This window comes from Phyllobates terribilis, unplaced genomic scaffold (genome assembly GCF_046119375.1).
Source record: "Phyllobates terribilis strain yellow unplaced genomic scaffold, ASM4611937v1 Scaffold_7__3_contigs__length_470593459, whole genome shotgun sequence".
Classification (NCBI taxonomy): Eukaryota; Metazoa; Chordata; class Amphibia; order Anura; family Dendrobatidae; genus Phyllobates; species Phyllobates terribilis.
The window spans coordinates 226,106,255-226,119,749 of record NW_027362767.1 but is presented as its reverse complement, the minus strand read 5'-3'; the positions used below and the strand labels follow the sequence as shown (position 1 = coordinate 226,119,749).

At 43.0% G+C, this 13,495-nt stretch overlaps 1 protein-coding gene across 1 annotated transcript in view; it reads right to left on the bottom strand.

Moving 5' to 3' along the window:
• The window catches only part of LOC141155469 (kinesin-like protein KIF14), a 96,064-nt gene extending 89,276 nt beyond the window's left edge, over positions 1 to 6,788 (bottom strand). Inside the window, exons 1-4 of the mRNA XM_073642335.1 lie at positions 6,608 to 6,788; positions 5,662 to 5,916; positions 5,381 to 5,468; positions 4,711 to 4,806 (exon numbers count right to left, since the gene is read on the bottom strand). Of these exons, the coding sequence (XP_073498436.1) occupies positions 4,711 to 4,806; positions 5,381 to 5,468; positions 5,662 to 5,916; positions 6,608 to 6,726 (558 nt within the window). The 5' untranslated portion in view covers positions 6,727 to 6,788. The remainder of the gene's footprint in view (positions 1 to 4,710; positions 4,807 to 5,380; positions 5,469 to 5,661; positions 5,917 to 6,607) is intronic.
• Positions 6,789 to 13,495: the final 6,707 nt, after the last annotated feature.

Sequence of the window (13,495 nt, the reverse complement as noted above, 5' to 3'; positions counted from 1 at the left end):
GAGGGGGGAAGGTCAGTTATAAAGTCCATAGCCAAATGTGTCCAAGGAGCACTGGGAACCTCCAAAGGACAAAGCAACCCCGCAGCAGGAGTATGTTAGGACTTAGATCTAGCACATATAGTACATTGACGCACCCACTTAATGACTTCCTTCTGCCATCCAGGCCACCAAAAACTGCGACCCACCAGTCTCTTGGTCTCAGAGATTCCGGGATGACCTGCCAACCGAGATTCGTGACACTCAATAAATAAATCTCTCCTAAAGGTCCCAGGCACAAACAACCTCCCATGGGGAGTGTTAGATGGGGCATTCTCCTGTGCTTTAAGAATCTCATCTTCCAAAACGGAGTCCAAAGCAGCTATCACAACACCTTCTTGTAAAATGTTCTCCTCTTTCTCAGCACCGACTATGGGAGAAAAACTGCGAGACAAGGCATCCGCCTTAACATTCTTAGTACCAGGGATGTAAGTAACGGAGAAATTAAACCGCGAGAAAAACAGTGCCCACCTAGCCTGACGGGCATTCAGGCGCTTGGCAGCATCAAGATATATCAGATTTTTATGATCCGTAAGAACCTGAACGGGAAATTCCGCACCTTCCAAGAAGTGACGCCAGTGTTCAAATGCGAGTTTAATAGCCAATAATTCCCGATTACCAATATCGTAATTCAGTTCAGTCTCCGAAAATTTTTTTGAAAAAAAGGCACAGGGATGTAATCCATCCCCGTTATCCTGAGACAATACTGCGCCAACCCCCACAGAGGAAGCATCCACCTCAACCAAAAACGGCTTAGTCACATCAGGCTGCATAAGGATGGGAGCAGAGGTGAATCTCTCCTTGAGATACACAAAAGCTTCAATGGCCTCAGAAGACCACTGAACCGCATCAGCACCTTTCCTGGTGAGATCGGTCAGAGGTTTGACAATACTAGAAACATTTTTTATGAATTTTCTGTCATAATTGGCGAAACCTAAAAACCTCTGTATCGATTTCAAACCAATAGGCCTAGGCCATTCCTGTACAGCTTGAACTTTCACAGGGTCCATCTCAAAACCTTCGCTGGAGATAATGTAACCCAAAAAACTAATTCTCTGTACAGCGAACTCACATTTCTCCTGCTTAGCAAAAAGCGAATTGTCCATTAACAACTGTAATACCTCACGTACGCTCCGCCAATGAGACTCCAGATCCGGCGAATAAATCAAAATGTCATCCAAATACACAACCACATTTTTGCCGATCAAAGGTCTCAGGATATCATTAATAAGATTCTGAAAAAATGCAAGAGCATTAGTAAGACCAAAAGGCATAACCAGATTCTCAAAATGACCCACAGGAGTGTTAAAAGCAGTCTTCCATTCATCAACCTCCTTCATGCGCAACAGATTGTATGCCCCCTTAAGGTCAATTTTAGAGAACCACTTGGCCCCCATTAACTGGTTAAACAGATCAGGAATCAATGGCAGTGGGTAAGGATTGCGTACAGTAATTTTGTTAATCTCACGAAAATCCAGACAAGGACGTAAACCGCCGTCCTTTTTTTTTTTACAAAAAAAAATCCAACCGCCACAGGAGACTTAGAGGGCCTAATGTGACCGGCGGCCAAACTTGTCTGTATGTATTCCTCCAAAGCCTTCCTCTCAGGAATAGTAAGGTTAAATAAACGACTTTTAGGAAGAGTCGCTCCAGGGACAAATTCAATAGAACAATCAGTCTCTATGGGGAGGCAAAACCTGCGATTCCTTCTCAGAAAAAACTCTCCAAAAATCCTGAATAGGAACAGGCAATTCTCCCCTATCCAAAGCTGCAATAAGCCCGTTACAACACTTGTCATAACATTTATGGCTCCAGGATTTAATTTCATTGGTAGACCAATCCAGTACAGGATTGTGAAATTTTAACCAGGGCAATCCCAATATTACTGGAGAAGGCAAGTTATTCAAAACTACCAAATCCAATTTCTCATGGTGAACACCATTAATAGTGAGAGGAAATTCACAGACCTTGAGAGTAATATTCTTCAAAGGGGAACCATCCACAGAAACCACAGCAATGGGGGATGATAAAGGTTCGGGTTTTAAATTGAGTCTTTCCAAGAATCCCCCATCAATTACATTCAGAGTAGACCCACAATCAACAAACACCCGAAATTCCATTAATTTTTCCTGAGCAATCGTGGAAGCAGCTAAAAATACACCCTTGGAATTTAAACAGGCAATACGGGTATGACTGACCATTTTTTTTTTCTTTCTTCATACGAAGCTCACAGCCTTTAATCAAATGACCAGATTTTCCGCAATAGAAACACAAGCCTTCAGAAAATCGACGGTCTTTTTCTTGAGAGCGAGGTGCCACCGATCCAATCTCCATCGGTTCACCACTGTTAGTACACACATTCTCATAACCAGAAACTGACATAGCAGAGGATTTGCTCTCATTAACCCTTGCACGTAGTCTCCTATCCACCCGTATAGCTAATTGCATAGCCTGTTGCAAATCTTCAGGTGTAGGATAAGCAATTAGCAGGTCTTTAACCCTTTCACTGAGCCCAGCAAGAAATAGACTTTTCAGAGCAGAATCGTTCCACCCTATTTGAGTAGACCAACGACGGAAATGAGTACAATATTTTTCCACATTACCTGATCCCTGTTTCAAACGTCTCAACTCAGTCTCAGCTGATGCAACACGGTCAGGATCATCATATAATAGTCCCAAAGCAGAAAAAAAACTATCCACAGATCTGAAGCATGTATCACTAGGTTGCAAAGAAAAGGCCCACTCCTGAGGCTCTTTGCGCAAAAGTGACATTATGAACCCTATGCGCTGGGATTCATCCCCAGAGGACTTGGGTCTCAAACGAAAATACAATAAGCAAGCATTTTTAAATGAAAAAAATTCTCGATGTTCACCAAAAAATAAATCCGGCAAACATACCTTAGGCTCCAAGAAATGTGCTCCAGGACAGTTACTCACGTGCTGACGGAGCTCGGCCACCTCCAGAGAGAGTCCCTGCAGGCGATGAGCCAAATCCTGAACCGACACCATGATGGAACAGAAAAATCTTTCCTTAGAGAATTTGCAGGCTGGACTTACTGTTATGTTCTGCTACCAGAGCTAAGGAAAGAGAGGAGATCTGTCCCTACGATAGAACTCAGCTTTATCCCTACGATGTAACAGGGAACCTGATCCTGCGATCAGACCTGCTAAAGTCCTAAGCTAGTCTGTACGGAGACCTATAGATGTGGGGAAGGAATCCCTACAAGTACTAAGGACTGGGAGGAATATGGGACACCTCCTAACAGAAATAGTAGCAGACAGACGAACAAACAAAATATAAAGAACATAGAGGTCCGTAGACCAAGCAAACTAACAGAGTAAGATACAGAGCACAGGCTAGCTAGAAAGTAGATATACAATGAAGTCCAGCAAAGCCAGAAGGGCGGAGCAGGATTAAATAGGCCAACAAGGTCATGTGACCAGCAAAGGAAAAAACCTAAAAGCAAGGTTCTAACAACAGAGGTCTTGAAGAAGAAGGGGCAACACTGCAAATATTGACTTGCTGCATTAACTCATTCTAACTGTCAATATAACCTATTGGTACTCATAATATGATTGCAATTATATTTCTGTATGTGATATAAACATCAGACAAACACTAATAAAAACCAGAGGCCAGCACATCATGTGAAAATATCATTTTGGTGTCATTCTCAAAACTTTTGGCCATGACTGTATATCTCAGCTTGAGGTTTTTGTGACTAAACTATAAGGGACAGTAACTTCAGCAGCCCTTACTGGGTAGACAGCATGAGCCACTGACCTCACTGATTGGCTGCAGCGTTGTAAACATTGTTTGCAGCGCTGAGGTCACAACAGACCCCGGAAGCAGCATTTTACACAGGATGGTCACATACAGCACAGTTTGTTTTTAAAACAAACTACAACCAAGGAACAGAGGTTTTCCCAAAAATGGAAAATCCCTAACACCGAGCCTGGTTGACAGGGACACGTTGTAGAAGTGCAGCTGGTGGAAACTTTTGATCACATCAACCTTCATTGGCATTTTTTGTTTATTTTGACAGTAAAAATAGTGCAGTATGCAGAACGATTATGGCCGACTAAGGGGAATGGCCCCTTGCTGGGTCACAGATGCTGTTTGTTTAATGAGTGACAGAGGCACAGCACACTTTACGGTTATACTCCACAAACTTATTACACAACACTTGATGGTTACCAACTCTCCTAGAATGTATATTGAAAGCTCAGGTTTACAGACTTTCTTTAGAAGTAAATTTGCCATGGCAGGTTTTTTCCTTTTAATCTGCATGATGTAGTGACAAAAGCCCCCCCCCCGATTCCAGTGAGGTGTCACTCCATTAACTGGGTGCAGCAGTTGTGATACTATCTGTTTTATCTGCTGCAGATCCAGCAGTGCTCTGAATGCCGAGATGTGTATAACCCCGCCCACACTACTGATTGGCTGCTTTCTGTGTACAATGGGATGATGCGGGTGTGGTTGGACCAGGAGCCATGAGGCAGCTAGTCCTCTTGATAAAACACTGATTTTCTTGAAAGAGAAAGAAAATCCAGTAAGTGACATGCCTGGAATCAGGGAGTCTTCTCCTACATCATGCTGATCTGATTACATGGCAAAAACCTGCTGACAGATTCCCTAGAATATACCACAATGCTAAATCTACATCCACTTACAGCTATCTTTAGTCCTGTGTCTCTCGGGGTGGTAAGGAGATCATGAATTTTCTCATTGTAGATTTCAAAATAGCTCATTTCTACATTATAGTTAACCTGTAACGCAAGATACGAAAGTTGTGACCAATCCACTTAATACAATGAATACTGCACAAAAGATGGGCCTACATATGTACTTTATAGGGGTGTCAAACTCATTTTCACCCAGGGCCACAAGCATTATGGTTGCCTTTAAAGGGCAGTAATTGTAAGGGCTCATGCAGACATCTATGCAACATTGTAAGAGCATGAACTGCAATGCACAGACTGGCCAGGAGCTATAAGATGGAACCACAAAAGTGCTGGTCGACCACACCGCCCCCAGCCGCCCCCTTACACCAACCGCCGCCAGCCGCCCACTTGTTTGCACTAGCCGACCACGCCCAACCACCAACAAAGATGACACCTGCTCCTTCGTCTGGCGCTACCCCCTCTATTATGTGCTGGCATACAACACAGCCAGTACTTAGAAGGGGTGGTACCAGCACAGTGGATGAATTTTGAGCTCTGGCGCACACCTCCATAAGGGGAAAGTGAAGAGTCGGAATGTCTGTGTTGACCTTGCAGGCCACAAAAATCTTGTGACGGGTCATGAGTTTGACACCTTTGCTTTATAAGGATCATGACTCACCTCTTTCTGGTCTGGGACATTGATATAGTGAAAAAGCTCCTGGCAGAACCTTGGAATTACACCAACATGGGTATTATAACCCATCATCCTGGACACAGGGTACAAAGGTTACATTAATTTAATTGAGTGCCTAGGATCTGAATACTCTAAATAACCAAACAAATGTCTGTAGTACACAATAATGCACATGTACACACCATATATACATAAACACGCACAAATCTATGCCACAGGCAAGATTAAATACTGATGTGACATTTTTATATGGTGCCTTCGCTTACGTGTAAGACTTCCCAGACCCGGTCTGACCGTACGCAAACAGGCATGCGTTGTACCCTTGGAAGACCCTGGCCAGCAGAGGCTGGGCTACTTGTCTGTAAACCTCCTCCTGAGTACAATGCTCCGTGTCTCCAGGTTGTGGGAATGAAAAGCAGAAGTCATACTGGAAGCAAAACCTTTGATTGCTGTGGGGACGATTAACAAATATATTTTGTCCAGTGACAGACACAACGCTTTTATGCCCACTTGATATTTCTCTGCAGAAGGAAAGCACAAAAAAAAAAAAAAAGTAGTTTAGAGAATATATTTTTGCACAGAAGAGACATTTTAACAGTTTCCCGAAATAGGATGTACCAGTATGTCCCATTTCAGGCGAGTTTCACTTGTTGCCAGCATGTCCAGCTAACAGCAGCAACCGGTGCGGAGCTCAGATCGCGGCTTTTTACACCATTCAAATGCTAAGGTCAATCTTTCATAGAGTAATTTAGATGGAAGGATTACGTTCCAGCACCAATCACCCACAATGAGATTATAATGGTTCACCATTGCAGTTGGAGGTCTACTGAAGGCCCCCGTAGATACGGTCACAAAATTACCATCTCCTTGGACAATAGGCACAATCATGTAGTTGGGAGAGTTTGCCCAAAATGGTTTAAAATGCAAAGATCCTTTGTTTTGTATGGAGAAGTAAAAGGGTTCCCACACATGAGGACTCTACCGTTGCACCATATGCAACAATTTTTTTTTCTTTCATGTGATTTCACAGGAGTGACGAAAAGATTGTGGCATGCTTTATGTATGGAGATATTCACCATAAATTAAGCGCACAAGGAATCCAGCGGCACATTGGGAATTTTGTGCAGTGACCTAGAAACAAAGCTAAGCTAAATTTGGTTAGTTTGCTGGCTATGGGTTGAAATCTAAAATTAAAACAAGAGTTATCCTTACCGATCATTCAGAGGTCTGATGCGTACAGCCACAGTTACCGCTGCATTCTCCGGGACAGATTCTTCTGATCGCCCAATGGCCGCAAGTCTTTCCTTAGATGGTGGATTTCCCTCTGGCATAGCACAGGAATTACCAGGAGAAGTGTGATCTATTGTCCCAGAACTGTAATGGGGAACAGTAAGTTTGTCCATCATCCCACTAGTTTGGGTTTCTTGTTGTACAACTTTGTGTTCAATATCTTCTGTGGAGGGCACACACCCCATGGAAGGTCTAGCATGGTTGACATCTCTGTTCAGGCTTCTACTGGGGTCTCCAATCCTGCCCTCTTGTGTGAGATAAGAAGCAGCATGTTTTCTAAGTAGAGGTAGTCTGCTTTTTCCTTGCTTTGACCCATCCACCGAAGAGATTGGCTGTACTTCATGTGATCGTTTTTGCTTACTGGACAAGGGACACTCTGTATCAATAGCAGAACTTTGATTTCTTTTTTGAGCTGAATGTTTTTCTGTTTGGGAAGTCGAAGCTTTTTCAGTTTCGGTCACCTGACTAGCCTCTGTTCCTTTCCATTTTCCAGGAAAAAATGCTCTAGAAACCATTGTACTGAGTGCTTGAAACTTGCTTGGTGTGCTTTCCCCAATGACCGCATTTGTTGGAAGTTTGACAGAGCTTGCTTCTAAGACATTGTCACAAACTGTTGAGCTGTGAAGGGGAATCATGGAAGACCACACAGAGAAGGTATTGCCCACCTCTGGGGTGAAAGTTAAGGTGTCTTCATCGATTGGAGAAGGTGCTTCAGACATTTTCTTCAAAAAGAAAAATAACACTTATAAGCTGTAGAAAACCCATGAAAATACAGACCTCTGCACAATAGCCAGTGGGGTTTAAGAGGAAGTGAACACATACACTATATAAACTTGGCTTAATCAGCAGCAGCTTATGTTCAGGTTTTTTTTTTTTAATGCGTTCTTGAGCGCAAATGCTCCAAAATCCTCCTAAAAAACTTTGACTCCAAAAACCTAAATGACAGTAAAACAATTTTTTTGGGTGAACACTCCATTATACAAGAGAGAAAAAGAAGGGCATAGCTAGTAAAACAGTATATTCACACAGGTTCTCTTGTGGGGGTGGTTGGGGGGGGGGTTATTGGAGCTTGCCAAAAAACAAAAGACACTTCTTTCAAAATAGTTTCAGGAAATTAAAAACTCCTCCAAAAACTCCCTAAAGTAGGAATGTTTCCTGAAGCAACTGCCACTAAAAAAGAAGTCGTTTTTGACAGCCTTAAAAATATCCTGCACATAGCCTTAGACTATGTTCACATGTTTTATTTTGCTGCTTTTTTTCTGTAGGCAAAACCTTCTCTTTAGGCAGTACAGAAGCTGCTTACAAAAAACAGATTTCGCTATGCTTTTCAGGATTCCAAAGTTCAGCTTTGCTTTCACCACAAAAGCATGAACACAGGTCACCAATGCAAGACACATGTGAAACCATAAAACTATTTTGGAAAAAAGAGCTATTTGATCAAATTATTTAGTGGAAAAAGATTATGTCTGAAAAAATAGTGACTGTTCTGAACAAAAAAGTTCACATGAGTTCATGAAAAAAAATACACAATTAAAAATGTAACATCACGGGGAGGTGGGAATAGTTTAAGACATTGACAGGGAATTGAGTTTGTAGGACACTTTACTTTCACACTTTGGTGGGCCCTTGAGTTGATTGGGTATTGTTCAATTTAACACATTTGTCAAGCAATGTTTACTCTACACATCACTAATTTAATTAAACTGTACTAATCCTAACTGCCATCTCAGGTGATGAGACCAAGGCTTTATGGTTTAACCCCTTAACCCCCTAAGGTGGTTTGCACCTTAATGACCAGGCCAATTTTTACAATTCTGACCACTGTCACTTTATGAGGTAATAACTCTGGAACAGATCCCACTGATTAAGAGATTGTTTTTTTCGTGACATATTGTACTTCATGAAAGTGGTAAAATTTGTTCAATAAGACTTGTGTTTGTGAAAAAAAAAATTGGAAATTTGCAAACTTTGAATTTTCATGGCCTTAAATCAGTGATGTGTCCCAAAAAATAGTTAATAAATAACATTTCCCACATGTCTACTTTACATCAGCACAATTTAGGAACTAAATTATTTTTTTTTTTTTAGAAAGTTAAGTATTAAAAGTTAACTAGCGATTTCTCATATTTCCAACAAAATTAAAAACAAAAAAAGGTTTTGTGTGGACCACATCACATTTGAAGTGGCTTTGAGGGGTCTTTATGGCAGAAAATACCCAAAGGTGACACCATTCTAAAAACTCACCCCTCAAGGTGCTCAAAACCACATTCAAGCTCATTAACCCTTCAGGTGCTTCACAGGAATTTTTGTAATGTGGAAAAAAACAATGAACATTTAACTTTTTTTTTTTTACAAAAATTTTACTTAAGAACCAAACTTTTTTTTATTTTTGCAAGGGTAACAGGAAAAAAAATGGACCCCAAAATTTGCTGTGGAATTCCTCCTGAGCACGCCGACACCCCCCATATGTGGCGGAAAACCACTGTTTGGGCGCATGGCAGGGCTCGGAAGGCAAGGAGCGCCATTTGACTTTTTGAATGTTAAATTTGCTTAAATAATTAGCAGGTGCCATGTCGTGTTTGGGGAGCCCCTGATGTACCTTAACAGTGGAAACTCCCCACAAGTGACACCATTTTGGAATCTAGACCCCTCAAGGATTTTATCAGGGGGTATAGTGAACATTTTGAACCCAGAGGTACGACACAGAATTTGGAAACATTAGGTCATCATATTGAACAAGTTGTCGTTAGTCTTGAGCGCAAGTGCTCGCTACTTGAGTTTGCATCCGGTACTCAGGTAGGCACCATGTATCGCGGGTGCTCGAGTGACATGCTCGAGTCCCCGCCCGCATGTTTCACGGTTATTAGACAGCCAAAAAAAAAATAAACATGTGGGGGAAATCGGTCGTGCATGGCAGGCAATCCCCGCAAGTTTTTTTTGGCTGCATAACAGATGCAAAACATGCAGGGTGGAGACTCAAGCATGTCACTCCCGCACCGGCTATACTCTGTGCATACCCGAGCACCCGATGCAAACTCAAATAGCCAGAACTTGCGCTCAACACTAGTCGCCGTATTTTCTTTTTCTTTACTTTTGAAACCGCCCTAACCCCAACACAGCCCTAACTGTAGTGTTTATTTTTTACGCCGTTCCTTGTGTGGAGTGATTAGATGACTTTATCCTTCTGGTTGGTGAGATTACAGGGATACCAGATTCATATCGGGTTTTTAGGTGTGGCTGCTGTCACACAGTAAAAGACGTTTTCTTTTTTGTTTGTTTTTTAACCAAAGACTAGGTTTTTACAATAATTTTTCCATATTTCGGCCGACAGTCGTGTAATAGCTTGTTTTTTTGCAGGACAAGTTGACGTTTTTACTGGTACCATTTTCAAGCAAGTGACATTTTTTTTGATCGCTTTCTATTCCTACTTTTGGGAGGCAGAACAAAACAATTCAGGAATTTTTTTTTTTATGCCATTCTGCGTGTGGTAAAATTGATAAGGCAGCTTTATTCTTCGGGTCAGTATGATTACAGCGGTACCACATTTATTAAGTTTATGTTTTGGCAATTACACAAACTTCTAGAAAAAAATTTTTTGCATCGCTTTATTCTGAGAGCTATAACTTATTTTTCAGCTGACGGAGCTGTATTGCAGCTTGTTTTCTTGCGGGACAAGATGACGTTTTCAGTGGTACCATTTTTATTTACATTAGTCTTTTGATTGCGTTTTATTCCATTTTTGTTTGGCGGTATGATAAAGCATCGCTAAGGGGGTTAACTAGTGGGACAGTTTTATAGGTCAGGTCGTTCCGGACGCAGAGCTACCAAATATGTACTTTTGCTTTGTTTTTTCATAATATATATTTATGAGTACAGTATATATTTTTTTATTATTTTTTCTCTTATATTTTTAATTTTTTTTTTTTTTTCTTCTTCACTGACACTTTCACTTTTACACTTTGTCCCACTATGGGACTTTCATTTTTTTGCAGGCTGATCGCTTTTATAGCATACAGATGCAGCAGCATCCCTGTACTATGCAGGCTGTCAGCACTGCACTGGCACAAGTTAGATTGTGCGCTGCGCATGATCTAACTTCCTGATGCCTGGTGACCCAGATGTCGTCATAACATCGGCTCAGCATGGCAACGATCAGGACCCCGTGCTCACAGTACAGGGTCTCCGATCCAAGGTGAGAGGGGTGCTCTTACCTCTGCTTGCCCCGGAAATGCCACGATCGACTTTGATCACAATATTTCGAGGGTTAATGTGACCGCTCCTCGCACAGAGTACCATGTGTCAGCTATTAGAATCAGCTGACACCCAGCAGCAATCGCGCCCGCACAGCCTCTGTCAGGAAGAAAAAAAACTATGCGCATGGGATTTCTGAAATCTCATAGCCTTTGCTGGTACTGTAAAAACGCAGCTTAAAATTTGCATAATAAAAACTCAGCAAAAACGCAAAGCGTGAACGTAGCCCAATAAGTTTAAAGCTAAAAAAAAAAAATACAATAAACAAAACACGTGATGGCTCACTGTAATTGTGGCGCCCCTGAGGGTTCAGTCGCCACAGGGGTACTGCACCTCAGAATGAGGTGTGGTATCTCCTCTCCCAGTTAAGGATGGAGTACTACACAGGACCCCAACCACACACAACACTACACCACTCCAGTTCTGAAGGGGGCCTTAAGCACCATAATGCTACCCCAGGACTGAATGGAGGAGTTGGGGGGAACCAAAGTTAGGGGGAATCACGTAGTGAGTGAGGGTGGAGGAAGCATTTTACTTAAGCACTTAGTTAGAATTCTATATAACTGGAGGCCATTTTAATAACCGGGTCTTTGGGACGGCAAGTCAGCACAAAGCTGCTGCCGGCTTAGGGTCCACGGTTCCCAGTCTCAGACCTCGAGACGGGGGATTGGGGCAGAATTATAACCGGCTCTGGCCACGGTCAGAGTCCAACCAAGAAGGCCCAGGAGGGGAGCAGAGGAGTTAGGCTCCACAGGCGAAAGGATCTCAGGGGGTGCAGACGGAGCGGAGTCGCCACCTGCATACCTTATTCTGTCCCTGCCAGAGAGACCCTGCTGCAAGAGGGGGTACCGGTGCCCGATTATCTGACTTTGCACTTCATGTCTCTGGTCGGAAAAGTCCGGAGGCTTATGTGGATCACAGGGGGATACGGACGGAGCGGAGTCGCCACCTGTATGCCCTAATCTGGGTTTATCCAGAGGGACCCGGCCTTACGCCACGTTCTCACCACCAGTCACCAAAAAGGGCACCCAGTCGGTCCAGGAGCTACACGTTACCCACAAGGGACATCGCAGTACCCGTACGGGACTCAGTGGGGGACACAAGGCGGGAGAAGTTGAACAAGAGAGGAACACACTAGAGCAAGGGGGGTCCTGTCAAGTGCTCCTGAACTACCTGGAGTGTGCCGAACCCCACCCTGGCGGTCGCAGCTCGCCGTGTGACAGCAGAGAGAAGCTCTGAGCTGAGAAAACACTACCGTGAGTAAAGACTTGGATGACTTCAACTACTGCCTCTGTCTGTTCTTTCCTCCGCGGCTCTGCACCCGCCAATGCTCTACTCTGCATCCCTCTCTACGCTTCCCTGAGGCCCCGCTCCACCTGTGGGGAGCCGCACCAACTAAGCTGCCTGAACACCGGCCTCGGAGGACTGTTGCAGCGCTGGTGATCCTCACCAGACACCGCAGGTGGCGTCACGAACATTCCCCTTTCCCATACAACCTTTTCCCTTCCTTTTTAAAGAGTGACCCCAGGGTACGGGCCCGGGAGCCGACCACCGTGACATCCCCCAAGGTCAGGCAACAACAAGGCCCGGGCGCCGAGTCGTCCCCATCCCCTGGGCGCGTCATAATGCCAAGATGTTAATGGCCATCAGGAATTCATATTGGTAGCCTGTCTTTAAAGAACCCTTTAAGATAATAAATCACAGTAACAGTTATATTAGACAGTAATAGTTTAGTTTATACCAGCTTTTCATTTTCTGTAGTTTCCCCAGCACCTGCATCAACATACAGTGGGAAAGTAACAATGTTTATATTATCATCCAAGTACTGCATAGTTTTGGTATCCATGTTTGGTGAGAAATTATATGTTTATAGTATGGTAAAACATTCGGTACGTTTCATCCGGTGACGTATTTGTAGATTGATATCTGAAGAGCTGGCCTCTCAGAAGAGAGATCCTATATTGGACATATAGTGTTTGTTAGAGTTTGTGTCAAACTTGGTTTGCTTCTAAACAATATATCAATTGGGGAAGACTCCAGCTAAGACAGAAGCCTGTTCACCTGTGGACTGGAGGGGACGCCCATGAGGGTCCACAGTGTGGATATCCCAGGAATCTGTTTTCCGGACAGATGATGTGCACGGTTCCTGGTGAAGTTTTCTTTCTTCCTGTGTAGTGTGCAGTGTAAGTACTTTACCTTTGTGATTTATATTATGCAAAAGTGTATGCAATATCACACTATTTCCTATTTTCTGTAATCATTTAATTATAATAAAAATTAATCGCCTTCTTTAAAGCCGTATCCGAGTCCTTTAAATACTTGGCAAAACACCCACACTTTTTTTTCTAAAAGCTGTTCTCAGGTCACAGATTTAAACATTGAATGTGATGTGCAGTAAATATATAATCAATGTGTAGTGGTCATTGCTGGGTACTGCAGGTCAGCTCCCAATCACTTTTAGACCATCACTTTTCCAACATTGATGACCTATCCTTAAGAAATCTTTAACCCCTTTCCGACCTGGTCAGTAATAGTGCGCACCAGGTCGGAAAGGCAGGT